The 16,093-nt window shown below is 38.6% G+C and overlaps 1 protein-coding gene across 2 annotated transcripts in view; it reads left to right on the top strand.

Annotated features, from left to right (window-relative positions):
* Nucleotides 1-16,093, top strand: part of LOC126263692 (CDK5 and ABL1 enzyme substrate 2) — a 167,754-nt gene that overhangs the window by 45,915 nt on the left and 105,746 nt on the right. For both annotated transcript variants that reach the window (XM_049960818.1, XM_049960817.1), the window contains exon 3: nt 7,973-8,174. In XM_049960818.1, coding sequence (XP_049816775.1) covers nt 7,973-8,174 — 202 coding nt within the window. The remainder of the gene's footprint in view (nt 1-7,972; nt 8,175-16,093) is intronic.

Here is a 16,093-nt window from a genome sequence, read left to right as displayed (position 1 = left end):
AGATATTGCAGAGACCCAGTGGAATATCACTGGAAAGCTGTGAAAAGTTTATTCCAATATCTAAGAGGAACTTCAAACCACAAATTAAAATACCATAGAGAAGGTAATGCAAAACTAGAAGACTACAGTGATTTGGACTGGGGGAATGAATTGGGAGATAGGCATTCCACTACTGGTTGCTGCTTTAACCACTACTGGTTGCTGCTTTAAATTAATGGGGGACCTCATTTCATGGTTCTGTCAAATGCAAAAAACTGTTGCATCTTACACCAGACAGGAAGCATTGTGGCTAAGAACATTAATATGTGAAGCAGAACCCAATTTAATCATGGAACCTATAATGATCTTCTGTGACAATAAAGGAGCCATTAACCTAGCCAAAATTGATGTCACCAGTGCTAAGACAAAACATATTGATATAAGGCACCATTTTATTTGGGACCACAGAGTGACAGAACATCGCCATGGACTACCTGCACACACAATCATATTGGCTGATCTTCTGACAAAACGCTTGGACAAAGAGAAGTTTCAACAGATTGTAGGACTATTTGGTTTATCTTGTGAAGGCAAACCATGAAATAATGTTCAAAGAGGAGGATGTTGGAATTGTGTGAACAATATGTTTCACATGTGAAGTCTAATAGACCTCTCTGGTGCTATTGTACGCTCTAAGTTTTATGTGTGTAATACAGTGTTGTTTGGTTGTTGTGTTCGATGTATTTTACCTGTAAGTGCAAATATAGTTACTGGCACTAAATGTCTTTTTCTCACTATTACTTATTCAACTGTGTCGACTCTAATAGTAAGACATAAAAAAAAAGAATATTGATGTGCATGAAACCAGGATCATCTGTGAACTATCAGTGATGCTTTCAATTTGCTCATAAAATTCGTTATTAAATACAAATTGTTGAAGATGATCATATGCTGAAACCATGCTCCAATGTTTGTATAAAAAGGTTTGGCTATAAATATGAGAATTCAGAGTAGCACCTTCTGTCTCATTTACTTGATTAAAGTTAGCTGTCATCGGGCAATATAATGATAGTTTACTGTTAACAAAGTTTACAGATAGATTTTCTACGATTTACTTGTCTTTTATTAATGTATGTCTTGATTTGTTCCATATCCTCTTAAGATTTTCCTCCTTGACAGCATCAGTGGAACACAATGAATCACTGAAAGATAATTCTGCAGCGAGAACTTCAGTAAGAAACAATACTATATCAGAAGAAAAGATTGAGCTAGAATTGTTAAGCTTAAGAGTTTGTAGTCTGTTTACAAATTTGTATGTGTTACAGATACAGTGAGCACATTTCTCCGAAAGTGGTGATAAAAGTAAGGCTGCATGTTGAGCAATGTATGAGAGAGGGAATATTGGGTACAGGAGAACTGTGCCCTGAATCTTCAAACACCTAAACATCTGTTTAGGGAGTGAGCAAGATTTCAGGAACCCAGCTGTCTTGTGACTGACAGGGTTGATGGGCTCCTTGTGTAACTTGTGTAAAATCAAACAGCATGCTGTACAATTTTGCATTGTAGGCCTCACATGACAACAGAACACATACATTGCCTGCATGAGTTGGCAGGATAATTTATTACTATCATGGTTTTTTGTAGTGTGGTCCACCCTGCCAAGGAGACAGACATTGTAATCAAGATTTTGCCATATACCAACAAGTTTCTCTTAGTAGGTCTGCTCAGTACTGGGAAAGTGGCTGACAGGCTCACCTCTAGCACTTACGAATGCTGAAATCAGTAAAGTTTTTTGTCTTGCATTTTACTTAGAGCTTTCCATGTAGTGTCATCAAAGTCTCTATTTGTCAGATTAATAATGTAGTTTTATGTGAGCATTTCTTACTATAAGACTGGCAAAAGAAAGTCAACTTTGTTTTGTCCAGCTGTAACCGTCCATGCACGCAATCAGATGTAGACAACATTATAGTCCAAAGTGTAGCATTTGCATGTCAGCTGGATGGTTTGTTGGTTTGGTGTGCATTCATGTATAATGCTGCTTAGTGGTTGAAGAATAGTTGAAGGTGATGTTGCTGCTATTACATGTTGTTGTGTCTGTGATGAAGTAGAAAATATCAGTGGCAGAGCTGGTATAGAAGGTGTTGAGCAGAACAGCAGTCCACAAATAACTCTGTTAATCCTTCTAGTGTTATTCTTTCTCAACGTTTTCCACATGTTATCACATTTTTCATCTTAAGTAACATCATTCTTGAACTTTTAATTGAAATTAAGATGAAAAGACTAATGGTAAAAAGAGTGCGTTCTTTGATTTCCTGGTAACAGTATCAGTTATGCTACCATCTTCTGCCAGATCCTGGCCCTTCTACATTCAGTATATGACTTTCTGAGCCTTTCCACACCAGTTATTTTGTCACTCTTCTCTGTGGCCTCTTGTGTATTTTTCCTCCATTTTGTGCCATCGCCTCCTGTCATTGCTTTTCGCTTTACAAATTGCATAAACATTGAGTAAAGATATATATTATATGGCCAAAATTTCTAGACATCTCACTGAATGCAGTTTCAGGTGTCTGGCTCTACAGTGCAAGTATATAATTTTGAGTTACATGTACATCTATACTCCACAAATCACCTTACAGTGTATGTCAGAGAGTACTTTGGGTGCCATTATGACTTTCTCCCTTTCATATTCCATTTGCAAATGGTGCACAGGAAGAATCACTGTTGATCAGTCACCATATGGGCTCAAATTTCTCCAATTTCATGCTTGTGGTAGGAAGAAATATGTTGGTTAATTCTTGGTATGTAAGTTTTCAGAATTTTAATAGTTAACTTCATTGTTACACACAATGGCTCTTTTGAAGTGTTTGCCACTGTTTGAGCATCTACACTGCCTCACAAAAAGGTGAAGCAACCAGAAGTCATGGCCAAATGTCAATATGACTTTGTATATGTACCCTCCATTGGTGGATATGTAAATGATGAGAGTTAAAATTTTCATTGACAGGCAGAATGGCCACTGGAGTACTTTGGTTTTTTTCATGTTTAGCATTGTGGCTTAGTAGCATTAGATGTTGAGTGATCACTGTGAAGGACACTTAGATGTCACATACCCATGTGAGACAATGGTATCAACACCTGATAGAATTTGAAAGATGCCTCATTGTGGGTATTCATTTGTCCGGCTGATCAAATCGTACAGTATTCAGATTCTTGGAGCATTCAGATGTGACACTGGCCCAGTGTTGCACGACATGGGAATGTGAGGGCAGACATACTTGTCCAAGCCAAAGACTGGTTTGATGCAGCTCTTCATGCTGCTCCATCCTGTGTAAGTCTGTTCATCTCTGCATAACTATTGCTACCTACCTCCATTTAAACCTGCTTACTGCAGTCAAACATTGGTCTCCTGCTATAATTTTTACCCTCCACACATTCCTCCCTTACCCATTTTCTTGATGCCTCTGCTGGTGCCCTATCAGCTGACCTGTTCTTTAATGCAAGTTGTGTTTTTCTTACTCCCCAATTTGATTCAGTACCTCTTTGCTTAATTATTCATCCTGCCCATCCAGTCTTCATCATTCTCCTGGCGCACTACATTTTAAAAGCTTCTACTCTCTTCTTGAGACAAGGACAGTGTTGGGTAAAGGGAGGAGCGGACGACCAAGAACATCCAAGAAAAACATCAATCACGTTTTAAACGTCTGCACTCATTCACCTACGAAGTCCATCTGCACTGCTTCCAGACAGTTGTAACTACCATGTTCAACTGTCCATAAGGTCCTCCACAAGACTTTACAGTTGTTCGCTTACAAAGTGCAACTGTTGCAGACACTTAAGCCAAAACTGACAGAGTTTGCACTCAACATGCTGGAACGCCTTTTGTAGGATGAAGCATTCCTCAAGCGAGTTTGTTTCAGTGATGAGGCAACTTTTCATGTTTCTGGGACATTAATCAGACACAGTGTGAGAATCTGGGGATCTGAACACCCCCATGTGACTAGGGAGCTTCACCAGAATAGTCCAAAAGTGAATGTGTAGTGTGGAATCATGTGCAACCGAATAATAGGTCCATTTTTCTTCAACGAGTTAATAATTACTGCAGATTTTTACCTTGACCTTCTGTCTGAATATGTAGCACCACAATTGATTGACTTAAAACAAACTATCATTTTCCAGCAAGATGATGCACCAACACATTGGGGACTGATGTTCATCAGTTCCTCAATGAAACATTTCCAGGCAGATGGATTGGGAGGGATGGGCCAATTCCTTGGCCACCATGTTCGCCAGATATCACTCCCTTGGACTTTGTTTTATGGCGGTATGTAAAAGATATCGCATATCAAACACAGATACTGGACATTGCTGACTTGAAGCAAAGGATTCGTAATGCCATTGCCACCATTGATGATGCTATGCTACAGCGAATATGGCAAGAAATCGAGTACCGTCTTGATGTGCTTCGTGCAACTAAAGGCACCCATGTAGAGGTCCGTTAAATACTGTCAATAAACTTTTATAAACACTGATTACTATAAAAAAATGTTGTTAAAATATTTTAACAACTGCCGTTGTAATAAAATTTTGAAGTTGTAAAGGGACTTTATGGACAACTTGTATATCTTCTCTACTTTGGCCATCATCTCTTATTTTACTGGCCAAACAGTAAAACCCATCAACTGCTTTTAATGTGTCAAGCTAATATAATCCCATTTGCATCACCTGATTAACCTCATTTTCCTTCTTTACATTTTTCACCTTACAAATCTTTCTTGAGGATATTACTCGATCTGTGCAGCTGACATTTCAAATCCCTTGCTGTCTAGAACAAGATTACAATGTCATCAGCAGACTTCAACCTCTTATTTTTTATTCCTGAAGTTTTTAAAATTTAATTAATTTTTATTTATTTATTTATTTTATCTTCCGTATGTTTCATAGGACCACATTGAGGACCGATGTCCATGTTCATGGAACAAGTCCTTACATGAAATAAGATAAAATATGGCAAATCCTAAGCAAATGACAAGCTGCAAGTATGGTAATATATGTATCCAAAATATAACACAGGATTAGCGTAATTGTTCCAGGTGCCCCCTTACAGAATAGGAGTGAACTACGAGGAAATTCTTCAGTTTGGGCTTATATGTGCAAGGATTACTCTAAGCTCATTGCAAATGCAGCAGCAGAATACTACACACCTTTCTATACAAGCATCAAGGAGGTGCGATCCAAATGCAGATTGGATTTCTGCCTAGTATTAATTGGTTGAAAGCTGCTAGTTCTTGGGAATAAGCTCATATTGCTAACAACAAATGACATAAAGAAAATAAATATTGAGGGGCCAATATTGGAAGAGCTACCTCAGATATAATGTTGCATGTCAGAAGCAAATGAAAATAAGCAAAGTTTTGGACTCACTTATTGAAGATCCTTTTCTAGGGGTAAATATAGGAGCATTCAGTTTTTGATAAAGATCCTAAACATGAGCATTCATGACAGTTTACCATCTATCTTAACACCTAGAAATTTGAACTGTTCAGGCTCACTCACCATATGCTCATTCTGTGTAATCAAAATGTCAGTTTTAAGTGAATTGTATGTAAACAATAAAAACTGAGTCTTACTGTGATTAAGCACCATTTTTATTTTCTACAAACCATGACATTATGCCTTGAATTGTAGTATTTGACACATTGCCTGTGTTGCATCCTTCACCACATGGTCCCCCTCCCACTTAATTGTGATCCAATCGGACACCATCTCACAGCCGTTTCCATTACTGTGGAGACTGATATTTTATTGTGGTTTCTTGAAGTATGAGAGGAACTAATTGTGAACTGTTTTTCTTGTTCCATAATGATCAAACATCTGCAGTAATATTTTGTGATCCACACTATGAAATGCCTTAGTTAAATCATAGAAGATGCCTATTGTTTGCAACTTTTTGTTTAATTCTTTCAGTGCCTCAGCAGGAAAAGAGAATACAGCACTTTCAGTTGTTAAGCCTCTTCTTGGACCAAACTGTACATTTGACAGCAAATTATGTGGACTGAAATGACCAAATCTTTCCAAATTTCTCTTTGCTTACCTTTACAACATGCTCAATGAACAGATTGAATAACATTGGGGATAGGCTAGAAATATACTCTAAGAAATGTTACAGTCGTGAATGTTTCAAGTGATTGGTCACCATCCATGTAATCAAACAATAATAGGCTTATGTGTATATGCACAGTACACTATGTTTCTTTATGCTGAAAGTCAGCTGCCAGTCCCTGGGCCAGGAATCAGTCCTTTGTGGGTTTTCCTGCTTTTCACTACAGTTCATCTATCATTGTGGCTTCCCTTTGTATTGCAGCATCGGTCATGAACAACCTCATCAATATAATCATTTGTTTCCTCTTAGAATGACTCAGTAGAGAGATCTAAGTGAATTCATCCATGTATTATTGTATATAGCTCTCAGTTCAAGCATTCCATCAGAGAAATTTCCACTGTAAGCAAAATTATTTTGTAGTTAAAACATCAGAGAAGCTCTAAACCAGGTCATTGATCTGTTGAGCTAAGAAATTAATGTGTAGCAATCCCAGAATTCTAAAGAATATTTTGAGTCAATTATCAGATGTCTTTGCAAACTGTTTCAATGGACTTTTCTTGCACTCTAGCACAGCAGCCAGTGACAGAACTATCTGTCATGAGGTGATAGGGTTCACTTTTCATAATTGTGTAGGTGCATAGTAATCACTGATCAGAAAACTTGTGTGACATTCAGAGTGATGCAAACAATCCAGCCATTAGTGTCTGTACCAGTGGGAAGAATTTTGAAGGTTAATAAATTGCGATTCATAATATGGCACTCAGAGAGACAAATTTAGGGTTGGAGGATAATATTTACCTGAGTGTGCTGTGAGAATAGGGAAATAGCAGGTGATAATGTGACATGGTAGTGTGATATGTGTTTTTTTTTTTATGTGGGGTGCCTTGGCTTTGTTTGATAGTGAAGTGATGTATTGAGAAAAAAATTAGATAATGTCATACTTCTCATGCAATGACAGCAGTTTTTAATTAAACCTTTCCGTGCATCAGATTGTACATTCCCACCAAACCACGATAGATTTACTGGACTGGCTTACTCAGAGCCACATCTGCAAGTTCATGAAATATCTCAAGGATGTATTAACACGTCGGTCATATGCCAAATCAATTCACCGTAAAACCCAGCAATAGCTGTTTACTATTCTCCAGGGAGAACTGTAATAAACTCTGGTGGCATTGTATAAGAACATAATGGGTAGCCTTTCTTGAACATTTAGAGGTGTGATAGTTGTAATATCAGCAAAGTACTATGAAATAAGTACCAGATCACATACATTGTGTACTCATTTACATTTTGTCTGTGACTGCTCTTTATTGCAGTGCTCTTTTTTCCATAAGCCATTGGTTTTTATCCTTGTCTTCTTCACTATGTCATTGTGTACCTGCTATGTAGTTTTTTTTTCACTTTTTAATGTCTTTTCTGATTTTGGAAAAGAGTAATTTGAAATGTAATTTATCTGTATTATGTATTCTGTAAGTAGATTTGTCTTTCAGAGCTGTATTACTACCTATGGCTTCAGAATATTGAGACCTTTGATGGTCTGTTTGCTCTGTTAGTGCCAAATTGATTTACTTAATTTATATTTTCTTGCAGAATAGATGAAAGTAAGAGAATTCACTCTTTTCATAGTTTCAATGTTAAGTATTACATTGTACTTATCAACTTAAGACTGGTTGAGTATAAAACCATTGTTGCTTTATGACTGTTTTTGTGTAGGTGCTAAACGCATCACAGTCTCAACAATGCAGTAAGTTAACATGAAGATCATTTAGAAGCTGTGTTGACTTCTTAGTTTTAAAACATCTTATTTGTGGCTGATATAGTAGTGGATTTTAAACAAATTGCAGCTTGGAGATATATTACTTTATTAACTATTCTTCATTGCATTTCAAGGAGCTGGAATAAGGCAGAAATACCCAAGCAATACAATTCCAGAGGTTATACAGCCATTACCATGTAAAGAGGTTAGATTCACAAGGCCTGGAAAGGAACTTATTTTTAGAGAAGATAACAGACTGGTGTTGGTGTCATCAAAGAGAGTCCCATTTCTGATATTTTCTTCAATTCCTTACAACAGGGGACTTCGTTCAGGAAGGTTGGTTAGAACATTGTGTAATTTACAATTGTCAACTAGATCTTTTTAAGTCATTTTTCATTTTTTAATTCCTGTGCACACCGCTGCAGTTGTGAAACTGAATAATTAATATACTAAAAAAATCAGTTTCTTTCATTTTAATATGTATAATTTTTGCATTTTGTTTTAATGTCTCATTTGCCTTAAGAAAGAAGATTGAATAAATGCTACAAATTAGGCACAGTATTGTATAAATACACACTCGGTATTTTCATAGCAAATGTTTTTACAACAGTATTTAATACAAGTATTTAAAAAAAAAACTCTGGTCAAGTTAACCATATTCTACATGTGTTGCTACACACAAAATTTTAGTCTCATTATATGACCACCATTGTTCGCTGCACGGAGTGGCCGCGCGGTTTGAGGCGCCATGCCACGGATTGCACAGCCCCTCCCGCCGGAGGTTGAGTCCTCCCTTGGGTATGGTGTGTGTGTGTGTGTGTGTGTGTGTGTGTGTGTGTGGTGTTCTTAGTATATGTTAGTTTAAGTAGTGTTTAAGTTTAGGGACTGATGACCTCGGCAATTTGATCCTTAGACACACACACACACACACACACACACACACACACACACACACACATCATTGTTCTCTGATTTTTAGAAGGTGCAGTACTAATTGATACCTTATTACTTGTGCCTCATCTCCTCCTCCTTTCCAAAAACTTCCAGTCTCTCCAATTGCCATTTGTAATTGCTGGTAATTGTATCTTCGGTTTTAGAATGATGAATGATGTATCACAGCAAGAAGTTATTTATTTCTAGCAGGTTGCACAGAGTTCAGTTTGATCTCTTTGACAGGACGTGGACTGTTACCGATCACAGCAAAGACTATAAAATCAACGGGGAACTGTATTTATTAATTTTGCTACCATGATCGCAGCCACTACAAGTAATCTAAATGACATTTTACCACACTGGTAATTATTAGATGAATTAGTACATCCTTTTATTTTGTTTTCATTATTACTGTTCAGTTTCAATTTGTAAGACTTGCTTGCACAGAAAGGAAAATTCATTCCAGTCCCTCTGATTGCAGTCTTTGTAAATCCCCTACTTTGGTATCATGTGCATTCTGCAGCATCATAATAACTTCAAATAAATTGCCCACTTGCATCACTTCATTAGCATCAGCAGCCTTAGCTACTTTACATTCTGTAACAGTCTCCATTAGTGCACTCATCCTACTGTCTTAGGTTTCTAAGTATCAGATTCTTTTTTCATTCTGTTGCATCCGATTTCATCATAAGAAAAACTTCTCCCTTGTAAACATTTTCTACATTACCAGAAAAATCAGCTACATCGTTATCTGAATCAGTATTAACTTCACCAATAATGCATTCATTGCATCTACATCATTGTTATCAGAAATGTAGTCAGCAGCAATATCGACACAAAAGTCAGCATCCCACATACAAGAAACATTTCTTACTTATGAAACCATAGAATTTGATCTACAGCAATAGGCACATTACTCCCTGCTGCATTCACTTTCTCACATTTATTCATATTATTTGACTGCCACAAATATTCAGCTTCCATTCAATCTTATTCATTCACTTCAGTTACATTCTGTCTCCATCTTCAGACTGTTTTAGATGTCAATTTCTCTTTTACACAAAATATTTCCCATTAGCCCCAGATGCTTTTCCTAACTTCAGGTTCTTGGTCTTTTATACTCTGTTTAATTTCACCTAATTGGTTGTTCATTTTCTCTAAAGCTTGCAATATTAAATTTTGCTACTTCCCACGAGATGTTTGAAGCCATTCCTCTGCTCTGCCACTACTGTTGCTGCCACATTGTGACCAGTACTGCCACTTGCTGCAGTTCCCGCTTCCGGTGCAAACGGCTGCCGCTCATTGTGTTTCACACTTCCTGGCATGGACTGCTGCTGCTGCTGCTGCTGCTGCTGCTTTGTAGCATCAAATGATTATGCTGGCAGTTGATCCTCACCAAGTGCTCCATGGCTTCCAGTGTTCTATGATGCCACTTCCTAAATCATGTAAGTACACATGACCCATTCTGAGTACTACTGAGTGTTTGGAATCCCCACCAAATCAGATTAAAGGAAAACATTGAAGCAGTTCAGAAGAAGGCTACTAGATTTGTTAGTGGTAGGTTCAGTCAGCATGCAAGTATTAAGGAGATGCTTCCTGAACTGAAACGGAAATCCCTGGTGGCAAGATGATGTTCTTTCTGTGGAACACTATTGCAGAAGTTTAGAGAACGTGCTTTTGAACTTGACTTCACTGCAATGATACAGTCACCTATATTCATTTCTCATAAGGACCCCAAAGATAAGAGAAATTACGGCTTGTACAGAGGCATATAGACAGTCATTTCTCCCTCACTCTATTTGCAAGTGGAACAAAACGGAAATCACCAGTAGTGACACAAGCTATGGAGGTATTTCTTTGTATGAAAAATGTATGTATTTGGATAAAATATCATGATTCTGTTAATTATTACTTCTGACCTTAAAAACTTTTTGCCCCAATGATCAGAATAACCAGGTGCATTTCTTTGTCATTGCAGACTCCCTTACCTCTGCATCATCTTCTGTGTGGGTAGCTAATGTTTTCCCAATTCTAGAGCTCTGCTAAATGATCTTAAACTGTCTTCCTGAACACTTATATACTGACTTTTGTGTACACCCAGGAAACACTTCGTAACAATTTGTGCTAACTCTGTATGATGTGACATGAATGACGGATCTCTCAAATCTTGATGATGGATCTCTCAAATCTTAATGATAGTTCAGCTTCTTCTTTCATTCCTGTCATGCCATGTTGATTGTCATGGTACTCATTGCTCAATGGCATGTGGAGCATGTGCAGCCTGGGACAAAGCGGCACGGAATAAATCATCCGAATCAGCAGGTACCATTAAGTGTATAAAGTGGCTATTGTTGCCCCACCTTGCAGGAATACTGCATCCATCTCCACCAGATTTCATGCATTAATTAAAAGAAACCAACAGCATATAAGTCTAAACTCACTATTCAAACTAAAAACCATTTTTGAGGTGTTGCTCATCATTTGTATGTATTATAGACATTGTGCAATGCATCACTTCACCAAAGTGATATGTTACATCAATACCTCTCTTCTTAGATGAATTTTGTCCTCACAGTTATTGAACCACAGTGATAGTGTTAAATACAATTTGGAATTCACACCATTTAAAATTGTATGTAATCAACCTCTGTCATCATCTTTTTGAACTTTAGAAACTAAAAAGAAAAAAAGCATATTGCTTTTACATTAATCGTTATTACATATAATTTCATTGTGTAACTTTCATCATGTTTCTAACCTAGAATCACTGTACTCAAAGTTCTCTAAGCATAAGTATAAAGTAGTTGCATTTTTAACATGAACTGAAATTCATAAAGTGAGTGAGAGTTATCGCATGTTCAGAATATAAATTCTTTTTACATCATGATCAGTACTTAACAGACACAGACTAGCCAGTAAGAGAACTGGCTATCTAGTTGAAGCTCTAGTTACAATTAACAACTCTTCCATTACATGTAATGAATATTAATTGCTGAGTGGTACTCATTGTACATTCAGTAATTACAAATTTCTGTTACCCATTTACATTGTTTGCACTTCATCTGGAAGTTACTGGTATATGTACTATGTCTCTAAAGTAATGCAGACAAGTAGGTCAATTTACTACTTACTCTAACTTAACGTCTCCTGGTAAATTCCATATACACTCAACAATAAAATGTAACCAATCACAAAAAAGGTATAAATATCCCTTGCACAAATGTCTTAACCAACCAGATTTCTACTAATCAATAGAAATGTATACCGAAATTCAGGAAGATATACTACATGTCCACAATGTTATTGCACTTGGCCTCACATGGCCATTATTGGAAACACACAGTGACATTATGTCAACAAGTACGTTGGTGACTAAGGAAAACCCTCGCACTGTGAATGATTTCAGAACAGTGCTTCAGCATGTTCTCTTGAAATATCATGTACAAAACTCTCAGTAAGCCAACTGAAGTGCCCTCATTCCCAGGTACAATTTTACTTGCATACTGTATTATATTCATCTTCTTTTTATTAGCCGTATTAAGAACAGTCCTCAAAACTCAGACAATTGCATCCTTACTAATCATTTATTAAATTTGTGTAAGCAGTATATTACAGAACTCGGATAGGTTCATCTACTCCCCACCTTCCTGCCCCTGCCACCGCTGCCGCCAGGTGGCTCACAACTCTTTTGAGAGTACATGCTTGGCTAGCACAGGCCCCCAGCCTTTGCTGTACTACTTGCCTTTCTGTGCTGTATCCCTGTAGTTGGATTATCCCTTTCCTCCTCTGCTTTTCTATTGGATGGTCTTTCTGGTGCAGTTCCTGCTTGGATGTGATACATAATTTAGGACCTCACTTTTCCAGCACTCTCTACAGCTTTTCATTAACAAATACAGGGTCCACATGATTGGGTTTTGAAACTACAAAATTCCTGGGGCTCGTGCTGATAGGAAACTTTCTTCGTTCTCCCAAAAGTCTTACCTGGTCGCCCACTGTATGCAGTCCCTCAGTGTCCTCAGTGTCCTAAGTGTCCTCAGTGGTACTTCATGGGGAGCAGATCGGACTACCCTCTACCCTCCTCCATTTGTGCCAATCCCTTGTCCATTCGAAACTAGACTATGGGTATTTCATTTATGCATCTGCATGTCCTTCCATCTTAAGCTGTCTCAATACAATCCACCTTTGTGGCACCCGTTCGGCCACTGGCGCCTTGGACACTAGCACGGTTGAGAGACTGTATACAGAAGCTGCCTAACTGCCATTGTCATACCGATGTGATATTCTCCTCATCAGATATGGATGCTGCTTGTCTGCCGTGCGTGGTGTAATGTTACCTCTTTCGTCCAGGGAACAAATATTAAATATCATCAATTATTTAATATCAAATTATGACGTGTTTAAAAACCTTTGTGGTCTTCCTGGTTTCAATAGTGGACCACAAGTCCCCGTCAGTCTGTTCACTCTATTAACAGAGCATAAGAGACTTAAATATTTCACAAGAGAAGGTAACTTCACAGTACGAATACGAAATAATTTAACTACCTTACCTTGAATACTCATTGTTGCTTGCTCGTTGTCTAGGGGTAACTTCTGGATTTGCTGTAATTGTTAGTACAATGGGTCCTTGGGTTTGTAATACGCTAAGTAAGAACTGATACTGTTTAAAGCTTTCCATATATATATTTTCGTAATATCATCTTCATAACAATCAGTATTTCATCAATATAAGCTTTTCCAACATAAGTTGTTGTCTCAAAATGTTCATCAACATGACCTTTCTCAAAATCGACCGTTTCTCATGACTTCTCAAGACTCACTGTCTCTTAGACTCACCAAAACACGACTGTCCCTTAGCCTCACTCTGCATTAACAATCAAAGACCTTACAAAGTACACAGGTTTGCCAACATGAATTGAGCATAGATATTTTATACATCACACGTATACACTTACGAAAACAGTATGAAAATTGAATAGAGTTCTCAAATAGTTCTGCAGCAATACATAATACGATTGTCCTGCAAATTATTAGTTTTTATAATAAAATGATAATATTTCAGTTTAAGTTCACTGTAATTTTATATTAATATAATGGTTCTTTTATGTCGATTCACGGCACCGCATAGCTCGCCAGCCAATGGTATCGATAGTTTCAGTAGTCCGTTACATTACACTGGCCACGCATCCTATGCCTCCTTCTTCAATGACTTCTTTGACTGCCAGTATGGGGCATGTCCCTCTTCTCTGTATCCTCCTAGAGTTTGCTTTCAACTATTGCTCTGACAGCTTAAATTCATGCTACCTGCCACTTGCCACATTCCCAATGGGTGTGAAACCTTCACCACCATGGCTTTGTGTAGTGGACCATGTTCTCCTTGATCTTCATTCGCTTCCTAAGGACACTTCTTCAGACTCGCTCTATTACCATAAGTTTCACAACTTTCACACAGAACTTCGCGATAGTACCTTTGTGTACACTAATGGCTCTTGGACTCACCATGGTGTCGGGTGTGCCTTTGTCATTGGCATCGACGATTTTCGTTATCAGCTTCCAGAACATTGCTCAGTATTTACAGCGGAGCTCTTCACCTTGTATCAGGCCACACAGTATATCTGGTGATACAGTCCTTTCAATTGTGCCATTTGCTCTAACTCTCTCAGTGCCCTTCAGAGCCTTTGTGTGCTGTACACCATCCGTCCCATATTGCAAAGGGTCCAGGGAAACTTTCACTTGCTCACTCTTGATGGAGCCACTGTGATGTTTATGTGGGTCACTGGTTACATTGATCTGACAGGAAACGAAGCTGCTGATGCTACTGCCAAGGCTGCAATCCTGATACCTCGGCCCATAGTTCTTCCATTCCCTCCGATGATCTCTGTGTTGCCACCTGTCAGCAGATGGTGTTACTTTGGCATCACCACTGGTCTTCCCTTTATGAGAGCAAACTCCAGAGAATTAAACATGTCGCAGCAGCTTGGGTGACCTCATCTCCGTCCTCTCGGTACGAGAAGATCATTTTAGCTAGGTTGCATATTGAGCACTGTCGTTTTAGCTATCACCATTTGTTAAGTGGTGCTCCACCACTTTGTACTCATTGTCATCAACCTTTGACAGTTCACCATTTTCTGACTGGATTCTCTTTTTTAACTGCTTATGTTCTAATTTATGTTTGACATCTGAGTCATTGGCCAATTTAGAGAATGACGTGCGGGCTGTCAACCATGTTTTACTTTTTATCCATCATAGCAATATGGTGAAGGACATTTAATCTTTGTTTCAGGACCTCCGTTGTCTCTATGGCATATTTTATGGACACCTCTCCAAGAGAGAGTCCCTGTTTTTAGCTGTCTTTGCTTCCGTCAGTTGGGCTTAACGGGTAGTCACTTTTAACTCCTTTTTCGTCTTGGCGTTCTATAGTTCTGACAAGGGCGTATGTGACCTTAGTTGTTTTTGCACCCTAAAACATAGCAAATTGTTGGGTTTGATCTGCCACAACATTTTGAAAATTTTTAGAAGTGCAGATCATGCAGGGCAGGTCACCCAATATTGTATGTGTTCCACCTTTGTGCCTTTCCACCTTAACACTCTTTCTTTCCAGCAGGGTAGTGCACCCAAAACCCAGCACGGTAGCCATCCGTGGGGGTTGGGGAGGGAGGGGGGGGGGGGATGCGGGGTTGTTATCAACTGCCTGCATGGTGGTAGCCCCTGGACCATGCAGTGATCACACTGTTGGTACATGAGCTGAAACCTCCCAATGTATGCCAAGGAGTATGTGCCCATTGTGACTGGGGCACAGGGACTCAGAGCAACAGATTACTAGACAAGTAGCTGTTGCTGAGGCTGGGTGGCACTCGTGGGGAGAGCCTCCATTCAGAGTGGGTGGAATCACGGCGAATGACTTGTCTTTGATGCGGATAAAGTTTTCTCCTGCAGGTGATGATACAGCCCCAGCAGTCTCTTCAAATGGAAAGAATTAATTCAACCCAGAGGGATGCTACATCAAAATTTTTCCGACCCTGGCTACGCCATTAGAAGAACATAGGGCTAAGTGACAAGCAAAGAAATACTCCCCACCCTCCAGTACCTAGTTAGTACAAAAGAAAATGGGGATTCTTTTTTGGCCACAAAGCCTTTATTCTTTGTAGAGCCTATAGAGAACAAGTCTGAGGAAGTTGTAGCCATCTCCAAAATGCAGAGTGCCACTTGTCCATTGTGTCCATAGTGGGGACCAAAGGACAGTGTTGGTACTGGAGCTTTCATCTTGATCTTTGATGGAATTTGTTGGCTGGAAAGGTCAAGGTGACAGTATACTGATGTGATGT

The sequence above is a fragment of the Schistocerca nitens genome, chromosome 6 (genome assembly GCF_023898315.1).
Source record: "Schistocerca nitens isolate TAMUIC-IGC-003100 chromosome 6, iqSchNite1.1, whole genome shotgun sequence".
NCBI lineage: Eukaryota > Metazoa > Arthropoda > Insecta > Orthoptera > Acrididae > Schistocerca > Schistocerca nitens.
This window is presented reverse-complemented; position numbering and strand designations above follow the sequence as displayed.